Here is a 16217-nt window from a genome sequence, read left to right on the forward strand (position 1 = left end):
ATCTATAGATAGATAGAGAGAGATACAGAGAGATATCTCTCTCTCTCAGTTGGCTGCGGTCGTGAGGTCTCAGAATCTGCTCTGTGAGCAAAAGAGTGACAAGACCACGGAATTGAAGGTAAATAACATCATGGAAAAACTCGCAGCTATCCAACGGGAGATGGAGAGACCAGTGTCGGAGTGCTAAAAGAAACCGCTCGAAATTCTCATGAGTTGTTGGAAGAAAATCGCCATCATAATGCGGCTACCCCTCCGGTGCCAGCTGCGGGCTGAAGGCTGGAGCCGATCAAAACAATCCCTGATGACGACTATGTTGAGACTGTTCCTTCCCATCCCATGCAAGGCCACCTGGGTTGGCTGGTAGACTGTTTACTTAGCCTGGCAGGGCAAAGGACACTGTCTCCGCTGAACTATGGACACGCACACACACACACTTACACTGATAAGCACACACTCATCCCCCTCCCTTTCTAAACGCCTTCGATGCTTGTTTCCTGCGGGGGAACACGGCGGGTCTGTGTGCCGTGCTGGAATGATAGCGCTGTGCAGGGCGGCTGCTGTGTTCGCTTTGGATTACTCCTCACCCCCCACCCAACACTGTGGCTTGGCATGTCCTTCATGCTGTGCTGTGGACATTCATGTGCTTTTTTGTGCCATTTCACTGCAGGGCAACCTGCATGTGACGAATAAAGCTTTGATCTCTCTCTCTCTATATATATATGGCTGTGAGGGCTCGTTGCTAGTTGTTGCTAGTTCTGCTATTGACACTGCAGCAGCATGTTTGTTAATTTGACGTATTTTGCTGCCTTTATATTACTTTTCCCCTCTTTTCTGTCCTAGCTTTTTACCTCTACCATGTCACTTCTTTCTCCGCACTTAACACTGTTCTAAAGCTGCATGACATTGAAGGTAGGGGTTGTGCTAAGAGATTTGATTGTGCAATGCAGTATCGGTAATGAAAATGAACAAATAGGCCATTGTCAGTGTGTGTAGGTGCCAGTGCATGGTGGCCCTTCAATAGACCCATTGATCCAAAAGGGCATTGGCCCACTCATAGTCAGGGCTTGACCTCCCCAGAGCACAAAACAAACAACAAAACAAAACAGAAAAAGAAGGTGTTGGAAAACTATTCCTGAAGAACAGACTGATGTTTTCCAGTCATAATTACAGCAATGGTAAAAATAAAGCACACCCTATTTCAGTTTTAGATTTACTTTTAATATCAAGATAGAATTAAAAATCATTTGTTTCTTACCAAGTTTTCAAAATGAGGTATGTTCAACCTCAGATAAACAAAACATGACATATATACTGTATCATTACTGATTTAACAGAAAAAAAAAAAAAAATCCAAAATATAAAAACAATCATATAGAAAACGAACAAAAACGTACATTTGATTATGCCGCTTGTAGAACCACTTGTCAGTGGTTTCCTTGTATGACCATCAGTCTCTTAAAATGTGGAGGAATTTCACCCCATCCTCTGTATAAGGTTACTTCAGTTCACTGAAGTTTGCAGTGCTAGACCGTTTGTTTCTGTCTGAACAGCACACTGTTTTGGCAACTGTGTTAACACTGGATGTAACGGTAGTTCAGTTGTACAGGTGCCCAGCTGTGAGTGGTGTGCGGATGTACGGCTCCTGAATGACTGGTTCCAGCTGTTGGAAGACCACCCCTGAGAGGGCCTAGGCCTGGAGAGCTGCCAGTGACAGAGCTTCACTTCCTTTACCTAAAGCCTTATCAGCTGCTCCTGTGACAGTCGCTGGCTGAGGTTCTCTGTAGTGAGGAAGGGGAGTGGGTAGAGGTAAGCTTCCGATTCCTTAAACCCATAGTTTTCTCCTGTTTTTGGATAGGACAAGGAGGTCAGACTGTCTTTGTTTTGGTACTTTTTCTGAGGTTATGGGCATTGGAGCTTAGCTTTGTTTTCTTCATTATTTTGGCCTCAGCTCACCCCAAAGTGTTGGCACTCCTGTCTTGTTGCTTTCCCCACTACTTTGTAAATAAACGCCATGTAATGTCAAGTGATTGTCATTACATCACAATCGCGTGTCGCTTCTTGGGTCTGGGGGAAACCAAGTGCTGCATTGATACTATTGTGGTGGCGTGCAGGAGGAAACCTGGTAAAGGTAACTACATGGTGTTGACAACACCACCTGGAGAGGGAGTTACACCCCAGGAGAGATTACAATTTCCAGTGCAAACGTTGTAACAGTTACAAAAGGCACACAGGCTCATTATTAACAAGCAGAGGAATGGCAAATACATTTCATAGAACAAAGTTCAGACAACTACCAATAATTAGCTGCAGAAAAGAAAACAGCAACTTAAGCAGGGCTGGCAATACTGAACCATTAATTAAGACACTTGATTAGCAAACATTACTAAAAAGAACAAGGTTTGCTGCCACGATGCTGCCCTGGTTACAATAGCAGCTCAATAAAATAGTTAATCAAAATGGTGGAGATCGGCACTTGGGGAGGCAACCTACAGAGAGGAGTGCCCAAGGGTGCCACCAATTACTCACCAGTGTAGTCTCTCTGCAATCCTCACTGCAACTTAAATGGTGCGTTATACTTGTTTCCCAGGGCGGGGGAATTCCACCACAGATGGCTAGTCCCCACAACAAGCAACTGTATCTCCACTAAAGAAAAATAAAACTTATAAAACTTATAAATTAACACACACACCCTTTAAAATACAACTGCTATTAAAAGCACGATTAAAATATAACAAACAGTTAACACTAAAACAGGGGAAATGAATGTAATCTGCAATACTTAAAAACAGCCTGTGATCTTCACCACCTTCAACAGGAACGAATGCAAGGAGCAGGCTATAGCTGCTCCTTATAACCCGGCTCTGATTAACAGCAAGGGATGGGTGAATGTTCATGCTGCATTCAAAGACACCATGCAAAAACCATCTACCAAATCTAACCCACTACACTATGACCTGGCCCATAGACGGGTTGTGTGGCATTAATTTCATTTGGGTTGATGACTGGACCATGACAATGGTTCTTTTCTTTTTCAGCCATTCTGCTGTAGATGTAGCTGTTGGTGTTTTTGCAGTTTATCTGAGCACTTGACAGTCTCGTGTGTGTTTTAGAAAATCCACTACTTTGAAAGCTGGCAACTGTCCTGAATTTTTTCCATTGTGGAATGATGACCTTATAACCCTTTTCTGATTGATGGGCAACAGCGATCAGTTTGCATCTGATTTATTTTTCTATATTATATCCTAGCACATAAAACCTTAGAAGTAACAAAGGGTGTGCTTTCTTTTTTAAGGTGACTGTATATCCCACATACTTTTTGAGAGATGACTTTTTATAACAAGCTTAGACGAGGCAAAGTGTCAATACTGCAGGACTGCAGGAAAAAAGGCATGGTAAATCTCACCTACTTTATGCGACGTTATCTATGGTCTGTTGCTGTGGTATTGGTAAAAGTAGAACAGTGCAATACAGGGTGGGAAAAAAATACTTTACTGTGAACAGATGTCAGGGTGCACTCTCACAGAATCGTCTCCGACTTCAAAGACTGAACCAGCCAACCAAAAGAAGAAGAAAAGGCACTCACGTGGCCACACACCATGATCGATTTCCTGTTTGCACACCATTTCTGTGGCATTGTGTAAGCATCTAGGCAAGGTCTTAATAGTATGCATGCATGTCCACTGTGCAGACATACATGCAAAGAAGCTGTACGCTATAATTAAGATGATTATTAGATATCAAATTTTCCTTATGTGACATTAAAGCTGGTAAAGTTGTTGCGCAGAGATAAGGATTAAACAGCATATGACTCAATGGTAAGAAAACATTATTCCTATTTAATCTGCACCACATTTAGTTTTGCACAGGATGTGAACTTTATAGTTCTTGTGAGCATTTTATTGCATTTTGTTACAATCATAGGGTACTTAAAGTTGACTGTTTTGGTACTGCACTCCAGTTTCTTGTAAATAAAAAGAAACTGTCAGCTGAAATGAGGTTGAACATTCTTCATGTATTTAGAAATTAGACTATTTTGTGTTTTGTGTGACCCTGTTTATTGTTGCTTCTATGCCCAGGACTTCCTTAATAACTACTTTTTGATACTCAGTGCAAATAAAATACTAATCGCAGACATTTACAGTTCAAATAAATTATCTTTTTTTTCAAGCTGGCATGGAAGACTTTTCAAGATATTGGGGAATCAACAGGACCCTTTTTCTAATATGTTGCATCGTGTGTATGTTTTTACAAGCAGGTAAAATTCATTTACAGTTACTTTGACAATGAGTAGAACTTAGTGGAACAGTTTAGTAACTTGAGAATTTTTTTTCCAGTTTTTGCTTTTGTACTGGAAGCTACAACGAAAAAAATGTCTGAATAGTGAAAAAGAAGGTTATTTTTTATATCTGGATTTTTATTTGCTTGTATTTTTTTAAATTCAATCTCAAGAATTAATCAAAACAAGGTTATGACTTTAATTTCTGTGCTTTGTTTTTTGAGATGTTGGCTCTATTCTGCAGCATGCCCGCCTTTTTACAAAGCTGTGTATTTGCCCCCTTCCTTATTTTTATTTTTTATTTTTTGTAAATTTGTCACAAAATACAGTTTTTAAATGATGATTTATATATTAGGGAAAGAAAGCTATCCAGATCTACCTGACCGTATGCAAAGAACAAGTAATTCCCCCCTAGACCCAAGAACTGCGATCAAGCATTTGTAGAAATTGGTGAGGCATCTTTCACATCTTTGTCGAGTATATTTGTTCTTGGCCAGACATTCTCTCTGAGCATTTTCTTTTAGAGAGCAGAATTCACAGCCCCATTAACTATGGAAAGTCATTCAGGTCCTAAAGCAGCAAAGCAGTCCCACAACTGTCACACTACCACCACCATGTTTGACTGTTGGTATGATCCTTTTATGAAATGTTGTGTCAGGTTTACAGCATGTATTGGGACTCAAACCTTTAAAAAAGATCAACTTTTTTTTCTCATCAGCCCACAGAAGTCTCAAAAGTCTCAGGGATAAACAGGATTTTTTTTGCCAAGTGTGAGATTAGCCTTCGTGGTTTTGTTTCTTGGAACCTTTGGAACTTTTTTTAATGGTCTTTTTATAATTGTTGAATCATAAACACTGCCCTTAACTGAGGAAAGTGAGGCCTGAAGTTCTTTAGATGTGGTTTCACACCTCAGAGACCCTGTGTTTTTTTTTGTTTTTTTTTAGCCTCCTCATTGAGTCGTCAGTGTGCTCTTGGAGTAATTTTGGTACACTGGCCACTCTTCGGAAGGTTAATGTAGATTTATTTGTGGATATCAGCTCTCACTATGATTTGCTTGAGTCCCAAAGCCTTAAAAATTACTCTGTTACATACAGCCAGGTAGGTTTGGATAGCTTTTTTCTCAACAAATAAAATCACCGTTTGAAACTTTTACTTTTCTCACATGCATTCAATATTGATTAAGTCAGAAAAAGGATGAAAAAGCAGAGCTGGGATAGAGGTGGGCTGCAAAGTGACTTGCAGAGAATAATAATAATAATGTTATAGTTGAAAATGTGTAGGAGCATCAGCTGAGCTAACTAATATATATGTAATATATATGTATATATATGTAATTGAAATAATAAGTAAATGAGGCCTATAATGTGATTTTTTTTGTCTTTCAAGAAGGGAACAGCACTTCCTTGATGGCTGGGAGCACAGTGACCCTGCACTGTAGCAATAACTCAATCAGCGACCTCCAACAACTGACATGGAAAAGGAATGGGACTCTTCTGTTTAGTTTCAAGGCACAGAAAACCTCAAACAACAGCTCTGTGACTTTAAGCAGTAATCAGAACATGTCAGACAGCAGAATAATAAGGTCTCATGCAGCTGCCATCCTGAATCTAAGCATGTCCACCTTAAAAAGCCAACTGTATGCACTAATCATAGAGAGAGCTCAGAAACATCACGAAGGAAACTACACTTGTGAAACGACCACAGACTCAGGAGTCTTCGAACAGAAATGGGAGCTCATAATTACAGGTGAGTTTATCAAGTTTTGAAGCAAACAAAAACAAACAGACAAAAACAATACCTTACACACCCATCATGACTGAATACAGTGTAGGGGCGGGGGCAGAGGGTGGTGATGGTGGGACATGGTAAGAAGAAGAGGTTGGCAATAATTGCCTTTTTGAGCTTATCCTATTTTTTATCTTCTTTTTCAAATACAAGAGTGACTGCCCCTTTTTTTCTAAAGATTACACCAGATTACCTGCAGTCTTTACAGAGCAGAGCTTTTACAGGAGGCTGGTGAGAGCACTGCTTTAACGCTGATCCAAGTGAAAGTTGAAAACTCACCCATACACAGTCAGGCTGAGCACCTTTGGCTGCACTGATATTTCCTTCATAATTGTGCATCGTACAACAGTAGAGACTTTAAGGTTAGATTGTGTGTCAGCATTATTGCTTTTCTCACTAAAACCACAAAGAAGTGGAAACATAGCAAAGCTCCAGACTTTTCAGACTTGGACTTGGATTTTGTGAGAGGCCCAAGGTCTTTCCAGAGACCACTTAGCAGGTGTAAGCAGTTCTGACTTCCTTTCTGAAAACATAGACGTAATAATAATAATAAAAAAGAAGAAACTGCTTTTGCATGGAAATGACCACATGTGGACCACATGTGAACCACCTATTAGAATTGCAGTGAAATGACTCACTTTTTTGATTTTACAGAGAACGCTGAAGCTGAAGGTCCATTTAAAATCCATATTGCTGCAGCAGTTGTTGTCCCTTCGCTATGTTTCCTGATCTTTATATTAACTGCTGTGATCATTCTCAGAGGAGTCTGCAAACGACGTTCGCAGTAAGTTTCTTCCATTTATTCTTTTACATTATTTTGTGCTATTACACTGCTGGAATAAAAAGAAAGTGATCTCGTTTTCTGTTTGTTTGTTTGTTTTTTTTACAGAAGAATCACCCAGGCTCCTAGAAGACTGGTAAATATAATAATATCATTGGTTCAGAAGATTCTTAGATTTTTTTCTATTTATTCTATTTATACACAACACTTAGACGTACAAGGTCAATTAGATCTGCCACCCTTTCCATTTTAAGCAATACTGAACATGCAGCTAAATGTTTAAAAAAAACAAACATCTGCATCAGCTCCACTAGCACAAGCACAAGGACAAACACCAACCCACAATATCCACATTCACGTCGTATTTAAGCTCCTTAAATCTTATCTTGTTTTTGTTTTGTTCCTCTTTTGTCTTCTGCAGCAGGAGCAGAGACAACCCACTTATGAAAACCTGGATTTTGAAGGTCGCCAACAATGTGGACAAATTCAGGTTCACCCCTATAAATACAGGGCTGAGTGATATGAATCGCACAGTAACATAAGGCCTAACTCTTTTAAATGATCAACCACTTTAAACGGCTTTCTCTGTGAATGTATTGTAGTGAAGAGCACAGTCTGTACTTGAAGCTGCATTATTTATTTTTTTCTGGCTGAACTGAAGACCAGTCAGAATGTGACCTCATCGATTTGTAGTCATAAGTTAACAGCTGACAGTAGATACCTGTCAGTTTTGTACAGGGTGTTTAATTACTGACGAAAATAGATTGCTTGGAGCTCTTAAATGCACTGTTACTCACACACTGGCTAATGTTGTTGTTTTAAATGAATTCAGAACACACCCTCATGTTATCTTAGGCTGCTCTGCTTAGTAATCTCAAGACTTTACAGCGTTACAGAGAGAACAAGTGCCCATTCAGTATGAGTTTAGTGCTGCAGTTTATCTCTAGTGCAAAAGTAAAACTTGACACATTTAAACATGATAGGGTAGTTGAGGCACTGATTGGGATGCTGTCTCACAGTTTAATGTAGAGAGAAGCAGATCAAAGTGAAATTTATTTAATTAATAAATTAAATTAACTTTCTATGCTTTAATTCTGCAGTTTTTTCCCTCATCACCAGGTAAATGCACAATGCAATTTCAAATACATTTTTTATGCTGTTGCAACCTCACAGAAGATCTCCTTTCTGTGCTTTTAATAAGATCCGTCTCAATCCACTGCATATATAAAAAGTATTATTTCATCACATATTATATCACTTTTAAAGCACACAGTAGCAACAACCCCATTTCTAAAAAGTTGGGACACTGTGTAAAATAAAAACAGAATGCAAGTTTTACCAAATCTAATAAACTCATTTTTTATTTCTATCAAACATATAAATCAAATATCGAATGTTTAAACTGAGACATTTTACTCTTTCATGAAAAATATGAGCTCATTTTCAATTTAATGGCTGCAGCCTGTGTCAAGAAATCTGGGACAGGGGCAACAAAAGACTACAAGTAATTAGGTTAATTGTTAACAGGCCAGTAAAACCAATCTTTGAAAAATACGATGGACTGCTTTCAGAACTGCACATGATTATTTTCAGCTAGCAGGTTGTTAATGCTATCCATCGAGTCTAACAATCTGCAGTCTATGAACTAACCTCAGCTAATGCCAGCTAACAATGTTAGCTTGGTGGCGAGTGGCCTTTAGTAATAGTAATAAATCACACAGCAATAGTACATCGAAGATACTGAAGTGGCGCATAACCCAGGTAGCTACCACAACTAAAACAAGGTAGTTGCAGTAGGCTAACATTAGTTTTTAAAAAAGAACTCACTTCCAGATGTTTCTTTAAGTTGGAGGTGGAGTCTTTTTACGCTGAGAGCAACTTGGTTTCTGGCAAACATAGTTTGCAATGCATGGTCAGATTTTGCCCATCCTTTTCTTCTTTAAATGTTAAGTGGTGTCGGAATTTCCAAGTAAGAAATGCGTTCCTGCCCGTGCACTTCTGGCTCTGTTGTGCTGGCTCTGGGTCCATTGTGTAACTGATGCCACCAACATTAACAGGAGACTTACATTAAAGCCTCTTATTTCGCGTTTTGTTTGGGTTTCCAGCAATGTGTGGAATTACCAGAATTAGAGAGGGGATAGAGAGGGGATAACCCAACATATGAAACAGGAAAAGGCCGCCATGTAATCCATTTATTTCAAAAAAGTAACTGTATTCTAATAAACCCCCTTTAAACAGTAACTGTAACTGAATACAGTTACTCATATTTTGTATTTTAAATACGTAACACTGGCACATGTATTCCGTTACTCCCCAACACTGCCCTGGACTGTAAATTAACTCCTATATGAGACTTAAATGGACAACATTCCTCTTCCAAAAGTCCAGCAACTGGTATTTTCAGTTTCTAGATGTTAACACACTGTTCATAAAAGAAGTGGGGAGGTACACCGTTCTAAACGTGGCCCTGAAACATGCTGGAACCACAAATTCAAATTCATTTCTTAAAATGGCACAGTTTACAAGTTTACACGTTTGATAAACATTTTCTAAGTAAATAGAATATACATTTACATTTGTGAGATTTGCAAATCATTGCATTTTGTTTCTATTTACATTTTGCACAGGATCCCAACTTTTTTGCAACTGGGGTTATAGAAGTGACACTTTGAGGCAGTTTTACCCCAAAACTGCGCATCACCTGCTCCAGATCAGACTATGTTTGCAGGATGAGTTACCATGGTGATCTAGCCAGGTTAAAGGAAAGACAAGTTTGTGACACTGCAGACTCTGACTTTAAGCTTTACACAGCTCACTAAAGCATTAATCCCACTTTGTACTATACTCCTTTTGACTGCATTCTAAAGAGAGTCAAAAAGATGGTACAGAAGTCCCATTTAGACTCTGCGTGACTCAGTGGAACATATCTCACCTACTTCCCTTGTCTGTGGTCTCTGGTGTGAAGTGGCGTAGATGCATAAAAAAAACAACAAAAAAACAACCACAACTCACAAAAGTGTCCTATTTAGATCAACAAACGGTTTAACTCCAGACACTGATGTAGGAGGTAATTTCCTGAGAAATTATTTTTTCCATCTAAATAAAATCTAAAAGAGCAAACAGTGCACTGCTATTGCACATAACCTATTCAGTTCATCAGCTGGCAAAGTGCATAAACAGAAAGCTTAAAGGTCATGAAAGAGAAGTACAGTGCTTAAAAAAATTATTCAAAAGCAGTATACATGAGCCAAGTTTAAACTCCCGGAGGTTGGAGCTGCCCACACTGGCAGTCCACACCTCTAATTTGAAAAGGGCCTTAATAAAAATAAGAACGGATAAGTCAGAAAGAAGAAAAAACATCTCCCTCATCCATATTAGGTTAACTGGAGACTAAAAGTTGCCCAAAGGTGTGAGTGTGAATGGCTTTCTGTCTCTATGTGCTGACTCTGCAGTAGACATTCTTGAACCCCTCCCCCCACAGCTCAGCCTGATTTGGATAAGGGGTTAACAAGTTGCTCCAGTGTTTTGTTTTGTTTTTCTGAATAGATATCATTTAATGTGTAGCACCTATGCTTGTAGAGACTACATTGATCAGGTGTAACATTATGACTACCTGCCTATATTACGTTTGCCCGTTTTTCAGCTGCAGTGCACTGTGTATTCTGACACTTTTCCATGAGTACCAATATTACCTTTTTTGGCAATTTGAGCTACAGTAGCTCATCTGTTGGACCAGACCACAAGCACCAGCCTTTGGCCTTTAATGACCCTGTGACTGGTTCACCACTGTTCCTTCCTTAGTCCACTTTTGATAGATACTGACCATTGACTGGGAACAAAGGCTGGGAGCAGGGGTTTCGAGGTGCTCTGATCCAGTCGCCTAGTTTGCCCTTGTGACACTTGCTCAGAGCCTTACGCTTGCCCTTTTTTCCTGCTTTGAACACATGTAATTTGAAGACAAAATGTTCACTTGCTCCCTAATATATCCCACCCAGTAAGAGGTGCCATGCTGAAGAGATAATCAGTGTTATTTCCTCACCTGTTAGTGGTCATAATGTTATACCAGATCGGTGTAGGTACATTACAATCAAAACCATAACTTTTGAAAAATGTGAATGACTTTATTTTGTACAGGTTACCTCTTTTGCAAGCACAACTGTGTATATAGAAAAATGGAATGTGAGTGTTGTGTGTATAAAACAACGAAATAAAAGAAAATAACAAAAAAAAAAAGAAAATTCATTTAAAATCATAATAACACAAGGGGGAAAAGTCACTTACTCAGTGCCTTTGGCCTCTGCTGTGCCTCTGACTCAGTCCTCATGCCAGAACCAATCAATGTCGAGTTCCTGTAGAGTCTTTGCCAAGTAAAAGCGCCCAAGAATGTCACCATTGATTTGTGACAATTTTTCTGGTCTTGTTTTCAAGGGAAAAAAATGATAATAATGAGGCCCAGACACAGAGCGTATGAAACATGGAAACAAATTAAACCTATTTTGTAACCCTTAATATAGACAATTGTGTATGGTATGCTCATTGTGATTTGTGGTCGATAGGTTGTTAGCCAGTGAGTGCGCAGTTACGGAGTTGTTTGTTGTCACATCTTTTTTTATTTAAACCAACATGGTAATTGTGGAAATATGGGGCTAAATTTGGGGCTTGAGAACGGGACATCAAAAACCTGTGGGTGATAGATGTAGCTACGCCAGTCTTTTACATCATATATGGGACTGGGCCTTGGTGACCTCATAGCTGGTTATGGCCATAGATGGAGGAAATACATCTTTAGAACATCAGAAATCAATAATTTGCAATTCAGGTAATGGGAAATTTTTATATTATTTCTCTTTTTCAAAACTTTGGGCTAATCATGAAATGATTTAAAGTTAGCCAACATCTAAAGTGTGAATAACTGTATAAAAAATAATAGGTATAACTTTTATGTTAGTCAGTTGTCATTTTGTCAGCGTCACTGTCAATGAATATCACCCTCCCAACATCCACCCAATCAAAAAAAGCAGATCACTCACATGGGGGGAGACCAAAGTCATTCACTTCCTGTGTGGAAACCATTCTACTACAAGTACTTGGGCAAGGCTGAATGTTTTGTATATACACTATAGCTGGTCTACAGCATAATTACAATGATTATTATATATATAGTTTAGTTGTTTTTGTGGCCTTAAAGGTGTTAAAGGTCTGATTTAGAGATAAGGACCAAACAGCAGATGACTTTCAATACTGGTAAGAAAATGTTGCTATTTCTGTTTAGGCATAAACAGGATGTGATCTTTCTCACTGAATATATCAGTTATCTGGTTACAATCGGACATAGGCGTTGTTGTTGAAGTCTGCATCCTATGTCAGTGTATCTCGTTTTGCTTCCCCTTGTCTTGTTATGTCTGTTTACTCCCAACTTGTTTTTTTCACTCCCATTCTCTCATTACTCCCTTGTATATTTAAACCATGTGTTTTCCTTTGGCCTTTGTTGCTTGGTACCACACCCATGTGCTGTGTGTGTTTCTGTGTGCGCCTCAGTTCCCAGATTATTTCAGAGTCTGTTCCTAGTTTTTTAGCTCTTAGTTCTCGGTTCCTAGTTTCCAGTTTTGGTTCTATTTTCTTTTCTATAGTGTTTTCATTATCTACAGCAATAAAGCTGCCTCTCTCATTTTACCCCTCTTGTGTTCTGAAACCTGCATTTGGCTCCTTATCCTGCCTGTCACACAGCCGAAACACGACAGTTGCTGCTTCACTGTCCAGGACATTCTTGATAATTATTATATTACATGAATTGCAGTGTAAATAAAGTTCTGTTAGAAATATTTACAATTCAACTTTTACATTATAAGCTGGATATTTTTAAAACATCATGTTTTTAAATACATCTTTCCTTCAAGTCGGGATGGAAACCGTTTCAAGATATTTGGACATCAACCGGACCTTCACCCTAATATGCTGCTTCTCCTCCATTTTCTTGCAAGCAGGTAAATTTCATTTTCAGTTTCTGTGACAATGAGTATAAGCTATGCTTCTCTTTCTTATTAAGAAGTGTATTGTGAAAAAAAAAACGCCTATAAAACAGTAAAAAAGAAGACAGTTTCGGGCAAGTTCTTTTTTTTTTTCCTAATTGTGGCTTTAATTGTAGCAAGCTTGCTTTTTTAGTTTACTCAATGCAACTTAACTCCATCACAAAATGGTGTGTTTGCAATCTTTATTTCCACAATGTTTATCTTTCATGCCCTTCAGAAGGGAGCACCACTTCCTGGATGGTCGGGAGCACAGTGACCCTGCACTGTAGCAATAACTCAATCAGCGACCTCCTTCAACTGACATGGAGAAGGAATGGGACTCTTCTGTTTAGTTTCAGGCCACAGAAAACCTCAAACAACAGCTCTGTCACCTTAAGCAGTAATCAGAAAACATCAGACAGCAGAATAATAGGGTCTCATGCAGCTGCCATCCTGAATCTAAGCATGTCCACCTTAAAAAGCCAACTGTATGCACTAATCATAGAGGGAGCCCAGAAATATCACGAAGGAAACTACACTTGTGAAATGACCACAGACTCAGGAGTCTTTGAACAGAAATGGGAGCTCATGATTACAGGTGAGTTTATTAAATTTTGAAGTTTTTAGATCACAAAACAAAATGTTACCTAACTGAAGACAGGGCAGGGACAGGTGGGCCCCATAAACAGGAAAAGGCTGGAAACAATGGTGCTTTCAATGCCAGCTCTCTCTCTCTTTCTCATTGTTTGTTGTTATCAAAGTCAAGTCTTTTTTTTAAGCTTTCGGAGCACGCCGGGGAGAGTTGAGTTTCCCTTAACATACTCTTCTACCTCTATATTGACACCGGAACACTTTAGGTTATACTGGCTTGGCTTTCTTATTTGTATACAGAGCAGAGACACTATGGTTTGATTGTCTGGTAACATTTGTCGCTGAAACCTTACATGAGTATTTATGAAATGCAAAGCTCCCAAATTTCAGACTTTGACACGAAGCAGAATTACAACAAGATACATTTTAAAGTAACCTAAAGTCTTTTGCTTTTACATGGAAGTGAGAATAAGTTAACTGAGTATTAAAACTGCAGTGAAATGAGTTCCTTTATTTTTTACAGAAGAAGCTGAAGCTGGAAATAAATTGAAAATCCATATTGCTGCAATCATGGTACCTTGTGTGTGTTTCCTGATCTTTATCATTTGTGCTTTGACCTTTCTGAGACAAATCTGCAAAAGACAGTCAGAGTAAGTTGGCTCCAGTCATTCTTTTGCAAAGTTTCATGCTAATGGCCTTACACGCCTGGAATAAAACCACAACTGATCTCTTTCATTTTATTGTTTTTTTTCACAGAAATATCACCCAACTGACTGTGACATTGGTAAATAGAATACTTTCCCTACTCTCTGCTGAGAAGTTAGATTTTAGACAATTTGCAGATACATATTTGAAAGTCCAACAGATCTGCCATCCTCTCCATTTTAGGCAATACTGAACCAGCTGAACTCGTTCAAAAGTGTTTCAGCTCCACAAGCACCAGGACGGCTACAGAAAATCTTTACCGCCACATACAATAAACCTATTTATCTCAAATTTAAGATCTTTCTTTTATAATATTTAGATTTTGACTCCTTGAGCTCTTAACTGTTTTGCATTTTCTATTTAATTCAGTTACATTTTTAGAGGGATTTTTAACTTTTCACATTATTATATTCTGTGAGACAGGATGTTTTTCTTTGAGCTACACTGTTTTTCATGTTTTGACTGCTGTAAAACATCTTTATCTTATCATGATTTGGTTTTGTTCCCATTTTTTCTGCAGCCAGAACATCTTTATGAAAATCCCCTTGAACTTGAAGCTCGCCAACGACGTTTCCAAAACCAGGTTCTCTCTTACACAAAGAGGACTGAGCAATAAGAATCACACATAGTACAAAAGAATAGAAATGCACTGCAATGAAGAGCACATTATGTACTGAAATCCATTAAATTTGTTTTTCTTGCTAACTGGACACTTGCCATAATGTGACCTCATCAGTTTGTAATCATAAATAAGTTTCGTCTGTTTACAAATCTCTGTAAGTAAACTGGAGCAGGAACCTGAATTTTCTCTACTAAATGCACAGTTATTTACTCACTGGCTAATGTTGTAGTTTATTTATGTCCAGTCTGTCATTTTAGGCTGCTTGCCTAATAATTTCAAGACCTCACAGCTATATAAAGAATAAACAAACAATTTAATCAAGGAGTTGGCAGCCATGAGAAGAAGAAGTGACATCAGACAGAACAAGATTCAGGGCCCATGTCTGTCTGTTTGAGAGCTGAGAAGCTAAAATAGTTTGGACAACGATGAAGTTCAGGAATGCACTGACAGTTGAGTTTCAACTCAGGGCATTGTTCACACTCAGGTTTGTTTCGAAGCTCCACAGAGAGGCGCAGTCAGCCACAGCTACAGGAAGCTACAGTGAGTGGTGGGGTCATGCACCTGCTTAGAGAGATTTGAATCAGAGGACCGGCGTAACGGCAGGCTATAAGAGAATTAGCTAACACTGCTGAGAGGACCAGCCACTGGCTGTTGCTAAAGAGTGCTGACATCACTTGGACAGCTAAGGCAGTGAGGTAACTGCGAGACACATGCCCAGGATTGATCAACCCATGGTAGGCCTGCCTCAACAGGGGGCGTCAAAAGGGTAGAAAACCTAACATTAGAAATTTTGCTGGGTGACTGATACAGCTGTCTCAGGGCCTCCTGGGGGCCATGCAGTTAACCTCATGGTAGTGAAACCTAAAGGAGGAATGAAAGAGAAAAAAAGAAAAGGAAAAATGTTCTACTCTTCTCCCCTCTGCTCTTCTTCCCTTTTCTGGGAGGCAGTGGGGAGGTAGAGCGTACAGCCCGATCCGACGGGGAGGTGTGGGATGCCAGATCAGGTGCTCCCCTTCTGGCTCTCCTCTCTGCTCTCTCCTGACTTTTCTCTTTTGTCTTACTTCTCTCTATCACCTTTTCTATCCCTTTGAAGAAGTGAGGCTCCATAAATATTAAAGAGGTAAGTATTACTTCTCAGTTTCAGTGAATTGATAGAAGAAAATAAATGTAGAAAACTAAACAGAAGAGAGTAGAAGAGAAATAACAATTTAACATAAACCAGTGGCACACTCCAGGGCCTGATCAACCCTGGCAGGGCCTCCTTGGATGAGGGTGTCTAGTGATAATGGCCGAAACACGATGAATTCAGGGTCCGCTACTGACGATGTGCCCCACATTTTAATATGATAATCTAGATCAAATCTCTAATCCCTAAATCTAAACATGGAAGGAAAAAAAAAGGCGGATTAGCTTGGCTAAAAGAGTTACACACCTTGTGAAGTTGAGGCA

At 39.2% G+C, this 16217-nt stretch overlaps 1 protein-coding gene across 5 annotated transcripts; it reads left to right on the forward strand.

The window, feature by feature from the left end:
• Positions 1-1239: 1239 nt before the first annotated feature.
• Positions 1240-14978, forward strand: LOC116320575. 5 transcript variants are annotated; one of them, XR_005608688.1, is made up of 11 exons: positions 2638-3815; positions 4169-4255; positions 5663-6022; positions 6716-6845; positions 6951-6978; positions 7264-12086; positions 12740-12826; positions 13089-13448; positions 13965-14091; positions 14198-14225; positions 14667-14978. XR_005608688.1 is itself a non-coding variant. In XM_039600282.1 (6 exons), the coding sequence occupies exons 2-6, from the start codon at positions 12745-12747 to the stop codon at positions 14760-14762; spliced, it is 693 nt and encodes a 230-aa protein (XP_039456216.1). In that variant the 5' UTR covers positions 1240-1806; positions 12740-12744; the 3' UTR covers positions 14763-14978. The 5 variants fall into 5 exon arrangements, 3 of the variants coding, with proteins under 3 accessions (XP_039456216.1, XP_039456214.1, XP_039456215.1); XR_005608689.1 differs by lacking the exon at positions 4169-4255; XM_039600282.1 differs by lacking the exons at positions 2638-3815; positions 4169-4255; positions 5663-6022; ... (1 more) ...; positions 6951-6978; positions 7264-12086 and adding an exon at positions 1240-1806.
• The last annotated feature ends 1239 nt before the right edge of the window (positions 14979-16217 follow it).

Source organism: Oreochromis aureus, linkage group 16 (assembly GCF_013358895.1).
Source record: "Oreochromis aureus strain Israel breed Guangdong linkage group 16, ZZ_aureus, whole genome shotgun sequence".
NCBI classification, from domain to species: domain Eukaryota; kingdom Metazoa; phylum Chordata; class Actinopteri; order Cichliformes; family Cichlidae; genus Oreochromis; species Oreochromis aureus.